This window comes from Phalacrocorax aristotelis, chromosome 2, assembly GCF_949628215.1.
Source record: "Phalacrocorax aristotelis chromosome 2, bGulAri2.1, whole genome shotgun sequence".
Classification (NCBI taxonomy): Eukaryota; Metazoa; Chordata; class Aves; order Suliformes; family Phalacrocoracidae; genus Phalacrocorax; species Phalacrocorax aristotelis.
In genome coordinates, this window is record NC_134277.1 from 47,216,666 (window position 1) to 47,234,670 (window position 18,005).

The following is an 18,005-nucleotide window of genomic DNA, read 5'->3' on the forward strand; positions in this document are numbered from 1 at the left end:
AGACTGTGGGTTCCTTTGCATAGCTGTAGTACTTGGCATAGCTATTGCCAAAAGGCAAATCTACACCATTTGAAAAAAAAGATAATGTAAAGGAAAGATTGCCTTGCTTTGTTCTCTCTTACTGTTTCCCCTCTCAGTCTTTTCTGGCCGCTAGTAAAGGCTATTTCAAGAGATTGTAAGCCATGGACAGGATCATCTGTTAAAAAATAGTAGCTGGCATTTGAGCCTGGGAGACTTGAGGTCTGAGTGATACCCTGTGTACCTGTTTTGTATGGTAACTGCTCAGGGATGACTGCTGAAGGCAGCACGAGCCTTGCAACTTTGGGGAAGTTATTCAGCCACCCCAATCTTTATTGTATACAGTGCTCTAAATAGGTAGGAGTTTATTATGAAGTGATAAAAGCTAATGCTAGGGGCTGCTACGAAAACTAACTTGCTATGGATGTTGATTACTGCCTTCTGGATGTGTTTCATTACGTTTTCTAATAAAACAGTACGAATCTGTGAGCTCTTGCCTGTACTTACTGGAAAAGATTACCTTGAAGAGTCTTAAGTTCTCTGTCGTGTGTGGGAATGGCTCTGTACTGACTCAGTTTATGTAAGAAAAGTCTCTCTCTGCTGTAGCAAACTTGCAGTTCTACTGTTGGAATATAAATTTCACTGCCAGGATGTGGAAGAAACGTCCGTCGTCTTTAGCTGTGTCTGCTTCTGATTTTTTTTTTTTCACTTAGTAAAGGGTGTTAATGGTTTGTTCTTAAAGGAGAATTTTATTGCTGTGCAGTGAAATTGAAATTTTGTCTGTTCCTGCTGCTACCTAGGCTTTTTCCTTCAAGGAATGGACTTAGCCCTTCATTTGTCCAGGACACCACCCCAACTTTTTCCTTCAAGAAAGCAAGCCCGTTACTCACACATGCCATGGAGACATGTATAATTCCATGAGGTAAAATTATGAAGGGTCAATAGATTAATTTATCTTCAATAGGTCCTTTAGGAAAATGACTCTCTCAAAAGTAGCTGTGAGTGTGCTGTCAAAGTTGTACAAGGTCAGCCTGGGCCTTTCTTCTAGCGCATGTCCTTGCTGTTGAGGATGGGCTGTTGCTGATGGGTGTGAGGCTTTCTGGGGGCTGGGAGAACAAGTCCAGAAGGAGTCCATCACCCAGGCAAAACCTGTACCTAGGTGCTGCCTCTTTGCTTATGTCGGTATCCTTGCGTGCACAAGATGTGCTTTCAGAACCAGCCTGCCATTTTCTTGCCAACCCTCTGGAAACTTCTAACAACAAACATTTGTTGTTTTGGTGGCAATTAGGTGAGACAATGATCCAGTGTTTCTCCTCAATCTATCTGTTGCATCTGTAAGTGCTGAGCATTTATTTCCTTGGATAATTAGCAAAATCCACTAGGGTAGGCTGTGTAAATCTTACAGCGTGTATTTGTGGGAGTTTGTTCCTTGCTTCTATGTTTGGTTTCAGCAAAGGAGGCTGCTGCCAGGTGCAGATGAGCATGCAGAGCCTCTGTAAACCTAGAAACCAGCTATAAACCCTAGGCTCGCTGAGTCACTGCCTAAGCCCTGAGAATGCAGGTCCATATTGTGGGGGGTGGGGTTGGGGATAGGTTTTATATTGATATTTTTCTCTCTTAATAAGATATTTTACCTTGGAGAGAGAAACCTGGAGGTATTCTATGATCTCCTCTTCCAGAAGGCAGAAGCTTTATAATTTTGGCCACAAGTGCACAACTAACAAGCAGATGGCAGTGAGTGCCCAAGAAGGCTGTGTCTGGTTGGTATTAGGATGAACAACTTGTCATATTCTGGTGCCATAGACTTGTTAATTAGTGTGAGTAACTCCAAGCAGACCAGCATCTCTCAATAACCTAATGAAAAATGAGGGAGGGACAAAAGGCTTGGTGTAGTATCTCCCATACAACACCCAAATGAGTATCACCTCCCTACCCCTCTGAGGCAAGGAGCTAGGCTGATTAAAACCAGCAAGGAGTCCAGTAGATTTCAAATGACTGAGTGCACAGTGGCAATGATTGGCTTGTTTAAGGAAATTGTATGTTTAGATATTTTCTTCCTCATTTTCTTCTGAGGCTCCTAAAGAAGGGACGGTGGTGTTCTGTCTTTGAGGAGACCAACTGCCTGTAAGAGAAGTAGATAATGAAGCAAGCTGCTGGTTGTGCCCTGAACTTTTTGTCTCATGGAATATGGCTTGTGATCCTGTCTTAAGGGAGTTATACACATCACCTAACTTTAGCACAGAGCTAGATATCTCTCAGAACATGCTTTGTAGGTCTACTCTGATTTCCTGGGCCTTTTTATAGACTACAGGTTTACCAGAAAATAAACTAGAGCCAGGAGTTAGGTCAGTTCTATAACAATCAAGCTGTTAGAAGAGGAGGGGTGGATGCATAGATGGGACCAAAAAGCCCAGCACAAAATCACAAGACACCTAATCAAAAGCAGAGACTAAGGGACATCTGGTCAGTGTATTCCACAGGCATTTCATTTAGTTATGCAGCAGGGAGGAAATGGTTTGTTCCCCAAAAAGCCCTAGCAAGTCTTATTTTCACCCTCTCTTCCCCTTTGCCTTCTCTACCCAAATACAAACCTTCAAATCTGCTTTTGAAAAAAGAAAATTTTAACCTGTGTACAATTTTATAGCTTTTCAATAAACAGCTTAAAGAATACAAGGGTGTTTTAGACTCTTGAGAGACTGTATTTTCTGTCAGTAATGCAAACAATCATCACAGGTTAATATACAGCTCACAAAACGCCTCATAGATCTGCCAAAATGAGATCACTCCCGAGGCTTTGCATTTTACAAGTTGTTTATAAGCATCTGTACATGGCCTGTAGCAAGAAGGGGTTTCTGGGTTTTTTGGGTGGGTTTATTTTGTTTTTTACTAACTCTCAATCTGGTTTGGCTTGGAGTTTTTAGTCTGCAGGGAGAGCGGAAAGGAAGGTCGTGGTCCTTTTAAGGAGGGGAAAAAAAAAGGCAAACAAAACCCCCACCTCCTCCAACTGCATTGCTATTCTGATTATTCAGGAAAATAAATGCGTGGGTCTGAGAATCTAGGAGAACATTCAGCATCACTGCAATTTTTTTTGCAACTATGTTCTTTGTTTTTTGATAAACTGTAAGAAAAAATGGTGGTATTTGATAGAAATGCTGGTCGTACAGGACCTCTGGAGGTCATCTGATCCATCTTCCTGCTCAAAGCAGAACTGTCACCATTCTTGGATTGCATCAACCATGGCTTTGCCAAGTCTTGAAAACCTCCAGAGATGGAGATTTATAGCCTCTCTGGGTAACATGTCTGAGGGTCACACTACCCTCCTGGTAGGAAAGATTTTTTTTTTTTTAATGTGCAACCTAAACTTCTAAGCTGCCATCTGTGGCTGTTGCTCAATGTTATACCATCCAATACAGCTGAGAAGCGTTTGTTCAACTCTCTCATCTTTGCAGCTCTCCTTCAAGTTTTAGCTGGCAGCTGATTAGATTACTCCTTAGTCTCCTCCTTGCTAGACTGAAAAAACCCACATCCTTCAGCGCTCCTTGTAGGAGTCAATGTAGGCCTCTGGACCCTGTCTTGACATCCCTCTTGAACTGTGGGACCTGGATGTAGTATTCAGCGTGCAACCTCACCAGCACTGAGCTAGGAGGAATGATAGTTTCCCATGATTGACCAGCTGCGGTGCCCTTAATGTAGCCGAGGGCACGGTCTGCCTTAGGTGCACCTTTTCAGCTTTTTCAGCCTGGTACCTGTTGGTTGTAATGCACAGGTTCTTTTTGGCAGAGCTGAGTTTCCCATCAGTGCTAATCATGGGATTATTCCACCCCAGGTGCAGGGCTTCAACACTTCTCCTTGTTGAACTGTGTGAGGTTTCTCTTGTCCCAGTCGAGTTTCACAAGGTCCATCTGGGTTGAGGTGATTTGCCTATTCAACCACCTCCTCTAACTCAGTATCATCTGCAGATTTGCTTGAGGCGCAGCTGTGCTGGTATCAAGATTGTTGTTAGGATGATGAGCCTTATAGGCCCTTGTGATGTCTGGGCTGCTGCTCTTGTTACCGGCTACCAGCTGCATTGAAACAGGCTGAGGAAAACTGGAGCCAAAATAGCAGCACTCAGTGGCTAGTTACTGTGAATGCTGTAGCAAGCACTTACTGCCTTTACCTTGCAGGCTTCCAAATTACTGAACCCGCTGCAGTGGTGGGCAAGATAGGTATGCTGTGGTCATGGAGTGGTGATCCTGCTGTCCTCATCCCTGCCAGAAGCTTGTGCAGGATGCTGTGGTGTGGTCACCATGATCAGAGTGATCCCTGAAGACAGGCAGTGCTACGGCAACTTTGGTGGGCGCCTGGTGGAGGAAAGTTGCTGATTTAAAACACATTCCCTGTTGTACTTTGCACAGCAAATTAACCGTGGGATGTTGTTAAATGAATGAAAGGGGCCCAGAATGGAAACATCTGAAACTTGCTTCCCTCTGAAGAGTGTGACTGGAAGCCAGTTAATCATTATCTATTTGGTAGTAAGCAAGTAAGCATTTGCTGATAGCAATTAAACTATTGTTTTAAACATTAATGAGTGGGAGAGACATTGGTTTCACATTAACAAGTGTCTTTTAGAGCAAAGGCCTTGGGCCAGCACGTGATGTGCTGGTGCCTTGTTCTGAGCAGCAGCTGTGTGTTCCCTTCACGTTCCAGCTTAGAGCGATTTTTATAAACAGAGATTGTTCATGCCTTCTATTGGCAATAGTGCAGAGATGCTGAAAGAAAGTGGGGCATCAAGATCTTGGCAGCTTGGTATGAGATAGGTTCACCTGGCTAAATAAGAAGCCAATTTTTTAAATAATTGAAAGTAACTGACCTTTGCTGTAATTTCTAATGGGAAATTTGCTGGTTGTGTTAGTGATGCCCTTTTCATGAATTTACTAGCACTTGTGGTCTGGTCTTCTGGTGAGGGAGGCTGGCCAAGGGGAGAAATTCTGTACCAGGCTTGGCCCCACAAAATGTCCCCTCTGCATCTATTTCTGGCAACCTGGCTTGGCTGTTAGCTGCGTGCACATGTGCTCACGGGTCAGAGGCTAGGCAGTGTCTACCAGGGTGTATTAGATGTCAGCTAACCTCACAGGAATGCTATAGCTGTGTTGCACTGTGTTTTGGTGTCAGTGATATTGTGCAGTCCTGTATAACTAGGTAGGCAAAAACAAAAATTGGAGATCAGGTGAAATGAGGAAGAGGGGTATATGTCTTTGTTGATGCTGATGCAGAATATTCAAGCAATGAATGGTAGGGTGGGAAAAATCCTCTGTTAAGTCAGCTGGGCAAGGACTCTGACTACCAAGGGGGACTGGGGCAATAAAAGCTATGTGGACTAAACAGAAAATTGTATTTCATAATGAAGAGTACAGGGTTTTCTGCCTTGAAAGTGAACAAGCAGATGTGTCTGCTGGCCTGAAAAATCTGTCTGTATGCTGCTGCCAATTCCAGAAGAGTGACTGCATTTTAAAAAGTGCCTGGTTTTTTTTTCTTTTCTATTAGCTTGCTATGGCCTAGCTTTTTTGTTTTCATCACTGTCTTTAGCTAACAACATGATCCAGCTGTTGTGCATGGTCCCCTTCTGTGCAAGGCCCTCTATAGACTAAGCAGAGGATTGCCCATGAGGGTGCAACTTTTATCCCCCCAGAAGTGATTTGTCAGGACTGAGCTTCTTTCACCAATACATTAATAGCTTGCAATTACGAGCCCTGATGGTAATTTTATGTCATTGTTTATTTTAAAAGTTGTCATATTTTATATTGCAGTGCTCCATTTGTTTCTGCTGGTGCCGCTACTGCGTGTCACCTCTGAGTCTTTGGGAGCTGGCTGGGAAGTTTGGGGCTGTGTGTATCGGAGGCAGGGAGATCAGTGGTGGATGAGCTGGTGAGAGGAGATCACCTATGTGGAAGGGCACAGGGTGGACAGTGGTGAAGAGAAAGCTCTTGGCTGTGAGGAGAGGTAGAGAGGAGGGGGCTGAGTGGGCAGAGCTGGACTCTTGGGTGTGCTGCTTGTTGTTGGGATTTACTGTTGTGGGATGCTTGTTTGTAGCAGGTTGATTGTAGAGTACTGAGTTGCAGAGGAGGGATGAACACAGCAGCAGAAGGAGTAGGTGCTTTGTGCAAATGGTGTGTGACAGAGACTGCTGTGGTGGTGGGATTCTTCGTAGCTGAGATCTCTGTGGCTGATTAATTGCATTTCTCAAGGGGCCCCATTTTATATTTTATGCTAATAGGGGAAGGGTCTGCAATGGTGAGGACATTCAGTTGAGCTTCCTGGCAGAAAGCACTAATGATGAGGCACAACAAGCTCCTGGTCACTGTGGCGGTGGGAGCTGGGACATGGGTTCCCCAGTTCCCAAGGTGTCAAAGCTCTCTTGTTTCCGATAAGGGGTTTCACTGGCCTAGCTCCTTCTGACTTTTTTTTTGAAAGAGATGCTCACTTTTATATTGGGTAGACTCCATCAGGTGCCAGTGATATGGGTGACAGGCAGAAAGTTGACATCCCACTTGCCTTCAAACTCCCTTGGAGATGTTTTTTGTCTTCATCCTCAAGAGAAGACTGAGGGGGGAGAATTTATCAATGCTTATAAGTATCTGAAGCGTGGGTGTCAGGAGGATGGGACTGGACTCTTTTCAGTAGTGCCCAGTGACAGGACAAGGGGTAATGGGCACAAACTAGAACACAGGAAGTTCCACCTGAATCTGAGGAAAAACTTCTTTCCTGTGAGGGTGACAGAGCAGTGGAACAGGCTGCCCAGAGAGGTTGTGGAGCCTCCTTCCCTGGAGACATTCAAAACCCACTGGACGTGTTCCTGTGCTCCCTGCTCTAGGTGTGCCTGCTCAAGCAGTGGGGTTGGACAAGATGATGTCCAGAGGTCCCTTCCAACCCCTGCCATTCTGTGGTCCCTAATACTTTTTCCCTCGTGCTACCCCAGGGCTAAACCTCTCTTAACTTGAGCACCAGTTTGTGCTTGAAAGCAAAATAACCTAGTTTTCAGCCATTCATTTGAATTTTGAATTCTGGTCTTTTGAGAGAAGCAACCACTGTCTAAAATAATGAAGTTCATACACAACGTCAGGAGGCTGAACAGAGACGTGAGCTCCTGTTGTACTCTGCTTTTAAAAGCATGTGAAGAATATGCTATTGTCGCTTCCATCAAACTGAGTGACCTGCAGGCTTGAGGTTGAGAGCATGAGAGCAGTCTGTCAGTGATGGTGCAGAACAACTTGTATGTGCTGGAGGGAGTTTTAAATGAAGGCTAATTATTGAGTAACTGTACTAACTAAGAAGTGTTCGAGTAGTCTTTTTCACATTGGAAAACCACAAACCTGTTGATGCGTCTTTAATGACTACTGTATAATTCTTTACCCTAGCATTTGGCTCTTTTTTTTTTCTTTCCCAGGCTTTCTGTAAGTTGCTTAAAATAAGACTAGGCTGACTTCAGATAACTGTTGGAGCTAAATTGCTATTTGGACTAACTCTTTTGCATAAACAAAAAAGCGCTTTGTGTTCCAAAACAGTTTCCAAACTGCCATGCAGAGTAGCATTCCACAGATACAGCTGGGAGACAATATTTAAGTACGGTTTTGTTTCAGTCTTCCATTTACCCACAGAGTTATGGGGCATGAAGCTGAATGTGGCCAGAGTTATGGGCCTGCCTGTTCACAGCTTCAGCTCTCAATGTCCTAGAAGTCCAGGTGCCAGCAGATATCTAGCTGAATTGTAAATTTAGCTTCTGGTTTTCTTATCATAAAGAACATTTTTCTGCTGTGCAGCCAATTGTGCTTTAGAGGCGTGATCAGAAGAGCTACTAGTACTGCAAGCAACCACTAAATGTTGTTTTCTGTTGGGATTTAGTAACTCAGCTCCTAATGCTCTGCAGACTTTTTGCTGGCTTAGATGTGTTGATCTCTGACCTGGGTATCTGTGCCAACAGAAACTTTCAAGTGCTGATGCAGTTACAGTGAGAAAACTGTACTTCTGTGCTTGCATTGCCCCTGGGATCTGGTTTTACTAGAGTTTCGAAAGCAGTTACTCGCTGGTGCGGTTCTGCCTGTGCTAGGAATGGGTTGCCAGTCTTTTCCTGCATTTCTAAGTTGTTTCTTGTGTGGGCAGGCCCGCTCCTGCAGTGGGGCAGCCATGGAGCTGAAGTCTTCACTGAGGCTAGGCTTTGATGGCCTTATTGCCTGGGAGTTACTGGAACCTGGCTCCTTCTTATAGGGTCTTCCATGAAAATCAGTCCTGTTCTTCCTCCCAACATCCTCAGCACTGTTCTGCAGTGCTTGGTGCAGGCTTTTACTGCATTTTATTTCACTTGTTAAAATCCCATCTCAAACTGTTTTTATGGAAAACTTTTGGCCTTTATTTGCAATTGATCCCTCTACTAGCATAGGTCAAACTTACTGGAAGAAAAAAAAAGTTGTGAAATGTCAGAGATATTTTGGGGCCTAAGCTTCAGGCTTCTTGCTGTGTCCTTTGTTGGAACCTTAGGTTAGGCCTTGTTTAAAGATCCTCAGCTTTCCTGTGCTTGGTGGGTACCACGGTTTAGGTTAGCTACTGGCTAAATTAAAATATTCTTTAGTCAGACTTAGTCTTAATTTATAAAATGTGTTAATATGTTTGAAACAGGCAGCTGTTGACTGGGGTGGTGGTGAGATGTAACGTGTGGTTTTTTTTCCTTAGGCTTTCTAAGAGAGCGTATTAACGATGAATTTACACCAGGATGCTGTTCATCCACTAATATTGGCCCAAAGCTCTGTGCTGCTTTGGGATGTGTAGTCCTGCATGGAAATTAACACTTTAATGCCCTGGCTCTTCACGAAGGCTGTAGGCATGGTGGTGTGGTGTAAGCTGCCCAAAAACAGCAAAGGGCATGGTTAGATGAATTTCTCTTCTGTGGAAAATGCAAGCAGTCACTTCAGAAGGAAGTGCATCAAGGACCTTGGTTGGAAGGAAATTGCTGCACTGATTGTGATGACTTTGATTTCCTGCCCCAGCTAGTAGCTGAAGGACCTCTGACACATAACTCCTATTTTTCCATGGTCACTTTGGGGTGAAGTACCTCTCTGTGTGATAGGGGGAAGGAAGTAAGAAGAGCTTGTTGCTATTTCAGGACACTGTGAGGGAAACTTAGTGTGCTTTATTTCCTTTTGAGACTTGTGTTTAAATTAAGAGTCTGTCTCCCCTGCCACAGGACGGGGAGGGAAGGGTTTTTCCATTACCTTTACAAATAACTGTGGTGTCTCAAGTGTAAAGGTATTTGGGGCAGCTGGTGTTGAGGTGTAGCCCAGCTGTTTGCTGGAGAAATGCACTATTGTTCTACTTAGTTCCCATTCCGTGGCTAAAAATCCCTGATACTTCCCAGATGACCACCATTTCTTAACACTAAAAACTCTTCCTTTATTGATAACGTGTCATCTTTATCAGCTTAGTATTCTGTAGTCAGAGTCCTTTCCCCTGTTTCAGCCTCAGACTCCCTCTCTGTATATCATGACATGTACAGTTTAATTCATTATTTTGTTCTGTCAGTCATGTTTGGTCAAAGACATTTCCCATAGGTATAAACTGGGTAATTCCAGTTTATTTTTAAGAAAATCATTGAAGTGTAAATGAAAACTGTCTTCACAGTACTGGATGTTCAACAATTAATTGGATGTGAAGCTTACATTTGAAGGGTGGTGTTTCAGTGCAAAACAGCTCAAAAATACTACATTAAATAGAAATTTATGGAATATGTGATATAGAAAAGTTCAGGTAAAGATTTTACTTTTGAGCTAAACAGGGTATTTGTGCATCAACCTCAAAAGGGCTCTACAGCAGCAAAGTGCTGATATAGTTGAGACAGCAGGTGAACACAAAAGCTTCAGAAATAAAAAATTTCAGAAATTAAAAATTTCTGGTGAAGGAAAACAATGTGAAACCTGCATGTTTGAAAGCCTGAATGTTAAACTTGCTAGTCATTCAGTGATAACTATAGAAAGAGGGGACATCTTTTTTTTTTTTAAAAAATAAGATAAACAAAACCCAAACAAAAGCCAACCAACCAACCAAAAACCAACCAAAAACCCAAACCAACCAACCAACAACAACAACAAAAAAACCCAACCAACCAACCCACACCCAGCCAACACCAATAATTTGTTTATGGATATTCTTTGTCTATTTGTTGTAGGGTCACCTATTTTGAACATTTGAGATTTGCCACTGGTACTAAAGTGCAGCGCTGCAGACTGCTGAACTCTGTGATGACTTGTCACCACGGTACTACTGAAACCTGCAGCATGACTACCATTATTGCTGACTTATTGGCTGCTCTCCCTTTTTGGGCTGAATAGGCAAGGGCTTGCTGCTGTGGTAGGGACCCTGTTCAGCTGTGAAAAATGGAGGTGGCTCCAAGCCTGCAAGATGGAATGTGAGCATTTTACTGAGGACTGTTCAGAGTGGGATTTGGGTATTGTGAGAGCCTTGTTAAAACCTTCAGAAGAGATGAAGGTGGTCTGTAAATGCAGTGTCTTGGAGAATTTTTTTTTGGTCTGGAATAAAGAGAGATCACAGCTCATTGACTAGACGGCTTCTAAGCTGTGTTTGCTTTGCTGGGAAGGTTGTATGTTGTTTTGGAGGAGTCTTTGCTCTCACAGCAAGAACCATACAGTTCACCAGGAGACACTGTTCTCCCCTGCTTCCATGCAGACACTTGAAAGTGGTCTCTTCAAGCTCAAGCTTTGTGTTACTTTGCTGAAAAGAAGCAGCAGTTTCCAAAGGACATAGCAGGGCCTTTATCTGTGTTTTACATGCATTTTAAATTCCTTTGGTTACCTCTGTGTTTGTGTAGTGTGGACTTGCTGCATCAGTTGTGTCCCAGTGATAATGTCCGAAGAATTAGAAGCCACCTTCTCAGAAAACTTGTTTATGCTTTATAACAATGTAATACTTCCAAAACATTTCCTCAGTGCGGTTAATGGTGCACCAGATAAAAATCCACCCTGACTAAACTCAGGGAGTGCCATTCTCAACATATTCTTGACGTGCTACAAGTTTGCTATTGCGTTTTCTTTTGTTTTGTTTCTCAGTGATTATGCAACGTAAGCACCTGGCTGAGAGAGAAATACCTTATTTGTAGGCCATCAGCTGTGTGTTTTTTGATGACCAACACAATGAGACAGTTCTTTGCAAATCACCTGTTTGGGTGAGAACTGCTGTCTTAGCAGTACTTACTCCAGTGAGGAAATGTGTGTCACTTCCAAGTAAAAGATTGGGAAACAGTAATGCTGGCGTGGTGTTTTTGAAGACCCGGGGTTAGTGTGGTGGCTCTTCTAAACGTGTCTGTGGGTATTGCTTTGTCTCTGATCCCAACTTCTCTTTTTTAGGCACAGCTGGAAGCTCAGAGGGCGACTCAGGATTTTCAGAGGGCCACTGAAGTGCTGCGTGCTGCAAAAGAGACCATTTCGCTAGCTGAGCAGAGGCTACTGGAAGATGACAAACGTCAGTTTGACTCTGCCTGGCAAGAGATGCTCAACCATGCTACTCAGAGGGTAATATAGACTTGCCCCAGCATCTGTCTTTTCCACATTTTGTGTTCTCCTGTGGTGTATGAGCCTTAGTTTCTGAAAGACCAAAGTTTTGTATTGGTCCAGATACATGACATGTAGGAAATGAAGCTACAGATAATTATGAAGCCTAAGGTTAAATGATTTGGGCCTTGGGCTGCTACTGCGACAACTATATTTGGCTGTGCGAGTAGCTAGTGGAGTAGCTCTCTAAAGAAAAAAAATTACCATCTATATAATAGGGATAAACAATGTCTTAAGGCATATCTGCATGTGGAGTTATGCCAGAATAATTGCATAGGGATGGATATTCCTGAATACATGTGTTATGGAAACTCTTACTTTGGAAAAACAGGGATGTGTTCCAATTTTGGTATAACCTGTTCTTAGTATGGAGTAAGTTGAACAAGGCACTTCGGAAATGTGTTTTTCAATGTAGGATTACTCAATGTGTTGCATTTTAAGCTTGCATACTGCTCTACCCTGAGTTAACTTTTAAATTTAGACAAGGTTTTACCTCCTTTGTAAAGTCTTTTTAAATCTACAGAAGAGATGTACTGTCTGACAATGAAAGGCAGTATTCATTTTAGCAGCTGTCAGGAAGAATTTTCCTGTCATTTGCTGTGTCTCTTTTTTCCTGTCTATTGAAAAAAAAAAGCAGATTTCTTTTTTTAGCATGAAAGAACCAAAAAGAAAAATTAAAAACCTTTGTTCTGTCAGAGTTCCCTTAACATGCCAGTGAAGCTGAACTTTGCTATCCCAAATGTGCTAGTGTGCTGTACAATGTTTCTATTGTCTTGCAGTCCTCAATGCAGTAGCTCTGTTCTGTTGCAGAAGATTCTCACTTATAAGAAAGCCTCTATTTCAGTGTGACTTGTAAAAACCAGCTGCCTGATGAAGAAACAGGGAACAAAAAGGATGTTGGCTCTGTAGGAGAGAGATGGAAAACCTGGTATATATTAAAAAAGAGAAAACAAACTCCAGGATATTGTTTGTGTTACTGTCCCTGTTGGCTTTAGGTATTTTCAGGTCTGCTAACCTCTGCATGTTTCTGAAGGGAGCCCCACCTTTGCAGTGTGTGTGTACCAGGACACCAGCAGCTGTCACTTTCCCTAGTTATCCTTGTTCAGTATGAGCGAAGCCCAGAAATACGTACACAATTTTTGATTCTCGGAGTAGATGGGTGAGAATACTGGGAGCATCTAATGGAGTTGCTTAGAGTTGACTGCTAAACTGTTCAGATCTAGTGGGGGGTGGTAGCAACCACATATCAGCTGCCTCTCTCTAGCTGACATAATGAAAATTTGTGTTGGGGCAGGTGAGGAAAGAAACACTAGCAATTTTGAGATTTCAAATGGGTTCCTCTTTTCATTGGATATTTCAAGGGGATCCCTGTGTCCTTCTGCAACCCTTCCCTGACAGTCTGTGAGAGGAGTATACCCGAGCAGGGCAAACCCAGTGATTTAGAGCAGAAGATGGCTGCTGACAGTGTTTGGTGTCATGCTGGTGGTGTTGATATGTATCATCACTGAATGCAGAATATCTCCTTGTCAGAGGACTGATTCAAACCATACTGTCTCTGATGGTTACAGCTGAACAGTAAATAGGAACCTTAGGTTTATTTACTGCAGTTACAAAATCTCCTAGGCAAGGACTGGATTGTATAGAGCAGCTGATGGCTCCTTGAATGGAAAGTGTGTTACCCAACACTTCCTAGGGCTTAAAATAGTCTGGGCAAGCTCAGTTCCCAGAAAGCACCTATCTGCACCTTTCCAGGGAGCAGCAGATTTTGAAAAAGTTACATGGAAGTTTGTCTTGTGATTTTCTTTGGCCATACTGGAGGTCTTGAGGCTAGGGCAAGAGCCAAGAAGGGTGAAAATGCTGTTGGAAGTCCTGACTGAATAGACCCAACATTAGTTTGTTTGGAGGGCTTAACTGAGTTTTATTTTATAACTTCTTTAGGAGCAGAGTGAATACTTCCATGGTTTCAGTGCATGCAATTGGTGAAGCACTTAGTGTTCAGTGAGGTAAACAGAATAATTGGGGTCTCAAGGAGCAGAGAACATCAACATTCCCCACCAAGCTATGAATGAAAACAGGCTGGAGGATGAGATCTACTAGAACAAAAGTTCTGCTTGACTGCCGCAGTGTTGCTGTTAATCATTTGTTAACTATTAAGTAGATTAGAAATTACTAATGGAAAAAACTGTTTCTGAGGGTTAAGAAGTAGAATTCCTCTACTTCCACATACAAAATCACTCTTGGAGAAAGTTTTTTGCACTCTAGTTGTTTGGATTTGCTAGGTTTTTTTGCGTGTATTTATAAAGGACAGTTGTACTGGGCAGAGAATAATCTTGCACTGAGCCTTGTACAGCAATGAATCAAGTGCAGAAAAGCACCTCTGTGCCAAATCTTAGAAGTGGGCTATTAATTAATTTGTTTCTCTATTGATAGAAATGTCAGGCAAGGGTAAAGTGTTTTTATTTGCTCTTCTTAGGCAGAGGTGGCAGGCTATATTGAATTAATCTGAAGTTGGAACAAAACCTGAGCCCTGTAGCAGCTTGGTAGCTGACAACCAATGCAAACAGGGAGCATAAAGGAAAAGGGCAGGCAAGAGAACGAATGAGACACTTATTGTTTTATACAGGCATGTATGGAAATTTGCACTTGGCCCAATGGATGTGGGCAAAGACTTGGGTTCCAGTGTACCAAACAGGAAATGCTGTTTGCAGACCCTCACTGGGAGGAAATGGAGATAAGGGTTGCATGTTGTAATTGCTTTTTGATTTCTTCGTAGACTGGAAAGCTACTAACACTACTTTTAATGTGTCAGACTAACAGGTTACTATAAACAAGGCTTTTGTAGCCACCGATATAGAAAATCATATAATTAAACTGGTGAGAAATGGGAGAGCTACTGAAATTTTCCTTATCCTTGGTGGACTGGAAGCATAACATGTGGAAGATGTTTTTATTCGCAGAGCAGGCAGGACCAGCATGAATAGGTACAGGGAGTACAGGCTGTCACTCAGCAATTTTTTTTCACCTTGCAGTTTGAGCTGTGTTTCCAAAGGAAGCTGGGTGCCTAAATAGGAGCTGGATGCCTGCCTGCCTGTGAAGATGCAACTGATCCCTGTAAATGTCTGTGCTTGAGCGATGTGTTGACCACAGTGAAGCACAGGACTGTGATGCGAACCTGCAAGTCAGGCAGCTGCTTTACCCACTTCTACTCTTAACTTGATGTGTATTTTTGGGTAAATTCATGTGGGTTTTCTTTCTAGATGTCAATTTCTCCACAGATCTAGTGTAATGACACTTAGGTTGGGATTTAGCTCATCAGTTTCAGGTGTCCCAGTTACTTGCCTAAACTTCCGTTATAGTCAGATGAGTAAGGTGATGGTGTCTGGAGAATAATTCACGTGACCAGAGGGGCAAGTTCATTGTAAGATGAATTCTCTGTTGATTATAATGACAGTGTAGTCACCTAGCTTGCATGTAGTCAGGTTTGATGAGCTCTTAAGCTGCTTGGAGAAGAAAAGTACTGTTCGCTGTTAGCCATTAGCTTACTGCGTTCTTGGTAACTGCAGTTTGTCTTTAAAATTTGGAGAAAATGTTTTTGGGAAGTGGAAGTGTGTTGTCTACCTGCTAGTACCCTGAATTATAATGCTGCAGTTTGGGGTGCAGAGAGCAGGGCTATAAAAGGGCCAAAGGATGGAGAATTTTGGAGGAATGAAGAAGAGAGATCTTCACATTTACACTCCTCTTGAAAATCATTCGTATATGTGTACAGAAGGAAAGTGCTGACAGACGTGTTACCTCAAGTTTGAGACAAGCTGGAGCAGAAAGGAAGATCCTATATTAATTTCAAGAGAAATTTCTAATTTCTAATTGTCGATGCAACCTGTAGTCTTAAAAAGGTTCTGCTTTTACAGTCGTTCCTGAGATATGTTCAGTTCATAAATTTTGGCAGGGAGAAGAAATGTTTTGGCTCTTGATCATGAGACATTTTAAAAGGAAAGGGATGAGGGGAGAGTGAAGAGGGAGGAGACATGCTCCCTCTTGGTTTAATTTGGCTTGTGAAGCTCCCTTTGATATTATAGTGTGAAGTGCCATCTGTCAGTGTAAAATGCGTGGGTACTTATGTGATGTAGAGAGAAGAGATACTTCCTGCAGATAGAAATACTTGGAGAAAAAGGGAGGGGAAAGAAAGGTCTGTGAGAGAAACAACAAAAATATCCATGTCCTTCCCTGCCGTAATGTCTGTCTCTTCACCCTGGAAATGCAGGGGTTAAATGCAATCCCTTGTATTGTTGATTCTGTCCTCCTGGTTTACTGATCTTGCATTGTCTCTTACCTCTTATTTCTAATTCTTTGCTTAGAATAGGTATCAGTTTAATTTTTTGAGAAAGAAACAGTTGTCCAGAGTGATTAGATGGGCAGCTTTGCTTAATTTCCCTGATAAATTTTTCTTTTGCATCTGTTGTTATAACTGAAATTTTGCCTGGAGTCCATCTTTGACTTCAGATCATGCAAATCTTTTGGGGGCAACAAAGCTACTTGTACAGGCTTATTCACTAAAAATATATACTCTATACCAACCTTCTTTCCTGGACATCTGAGTTGGAAATAGAGGGTAGGGAAAGAAGAGAAGAGGAATTGATCGATACCTGTGTTGGGTGGGGTTTTTTGTTTGTTTGTTTTTGTTTTCCAATAATTTTATCTGGTAGTCTGTGCTACCTGAGAGAATGAATTCTGCCTGGAATAGGTGATCTAGTAATTAAGGACAGGTGTGGGCTACAGAAATGTCTAGTGAATGTATGGGCGTCCTAGAAGTTCACCCACTCTGGATGTTTTTGTGTAAGAGTACATCTCCTGCTCACGCCAATGGTATGAATAGTAGGTACAATGTAAGGGGGGAGAGCTGTGTCTTGAGCAGTCTTAGTTTGAAGAGGTATCATCCTCACTTTTATCTCTGCCTTTTTCTAAGTGATGCTGTTACATCTGTGATCACATAGGAACATCAACAAGGCAAGGTTGGTGATAGAAGCACAGTGACTTTTATTAGGCAAAACAGCTTATTCAGTAGCTGTGACCAGAAACTTGTCTGTAAGTCCATATAAGACTGTTCTTCCCCAACCATATTATTAGGTCTGATAAGAAGTACTTCTTTCCCACACAAGCCTTGTCAGTGGTCTTCTAAGACCTTTTTAAAAGGTAAGGGGTTTCCCTAGCTGGTCTTACATTGAACCTCCCAGATGTAGAGGTGGCAGCATGGTTTGCAGTCTGTTTCTGTCCACCTGCCGTGATGGACAGCTTCTCTACTTAAAGCCCACTTTGCTTTTGTGGAGGGGTGGGTGATCTTTCTGTTTCTTCTTGTCTGAATGAAATGCTTAAACGCATCTTGGCACACGATGGATCTCCACAGAGATACCTTGCAGTCTTCCAGGTATTATCCACAGCCTTGGGCATGCAGCTTGAGCCACCGTCCCGGGGGAAGGGGATGGGCTGACTCTGGCATCTCCGCAGATTTGTGCAGGTAATGTCAGTGCGATGACAGAATGACCATAGGAGAACAAGGGAGTGGGGGGAGACGGTTTTCCTTACATCAGTGATTTCTCAAAAGGTTGAAGTATACAGCGTTTTTATGTTTTTCTTTCTGGAAAGGGTAATGAACGTGGATATATATGGCTGACAGCAAATTCCGTGTTTTGTCAGATATTTTAAGGTGTTTACCATTTGTCACCCTCAAATCCCAGTTCTGCAGGGTTCAGCATTTCTGTGATGTTTGATATGAAAGATGTGCAAAATCAACACGATACTGGACACCTAACCTGCTTTACGACCCTGATGCTGGTAGTATTTACCATGTGGTTCATCCCAGATATCAAAGTTGATGCTAATTTTGCTCTAAGAATGGATGCGAGGGATTGACATTTAATTGACCGTTAGTATATTCCAGATGCTCCATGATTTTGTAGCTTCCAGCATTTTTAAATTGCAGTTACCTTGCCACGCTACAAGGAGGTGAACCAGCTTCTGTGCAGTCTTTGGAGACTGCATTTTAATTTAAGACACTTCCATGCTAAAACCAGCCTTGTCTGACACATTTGACTGGGGAAAGTCATTGCATTAACCTAGCTTTCAAACAGTTGTTCAAGATAAGAGGCTGCAGCTTGTTTTCAGGACGCAGAGGAGAGCCTGTTATGAATCTGGTAGATTATTTTTTTTTGACCTTTCTTTGAAAGTGGATGCCTTATTTATATATAAATAGTTGAAGGGTGTTGGAGCTGAGTATATTATTTTATATATAATCAAAAGAGCCTTTGGAAACCTTTGTTTCTTGTAAAGTTCTGTAGCAACTTCTTTGTTTAATAATCAGTGGTGTGTGCAGATGAGTAAAACGTGGCCTGTAGTTGT

The 18,005-nt window shown here is 42.5% G+C and overlaps 1 protein-coding gene across 1 annotated transcript in view; it reads left to right on the forward strand.

The window, feature by feature from the left end:
* The window catches only part of SH3BP5 (SH3 domain binding protein 5), a 54,103-nt gene that overhangs the window by 22,042 nt on the left and 14,056 nt on the right, over positions 1-18,005 (forward strand). Inside the window, exon 4 of the mRNA XM_075083370.1 lies at positions 11,409-11,573. Within this exon, the coding sequence (XP_074939471.1) occupies positions 11,409-11,573 (165 nt within the window). The remainder of the gene's footprint in view (positions 1-11,408; positions 11,574-18,005) is intronic.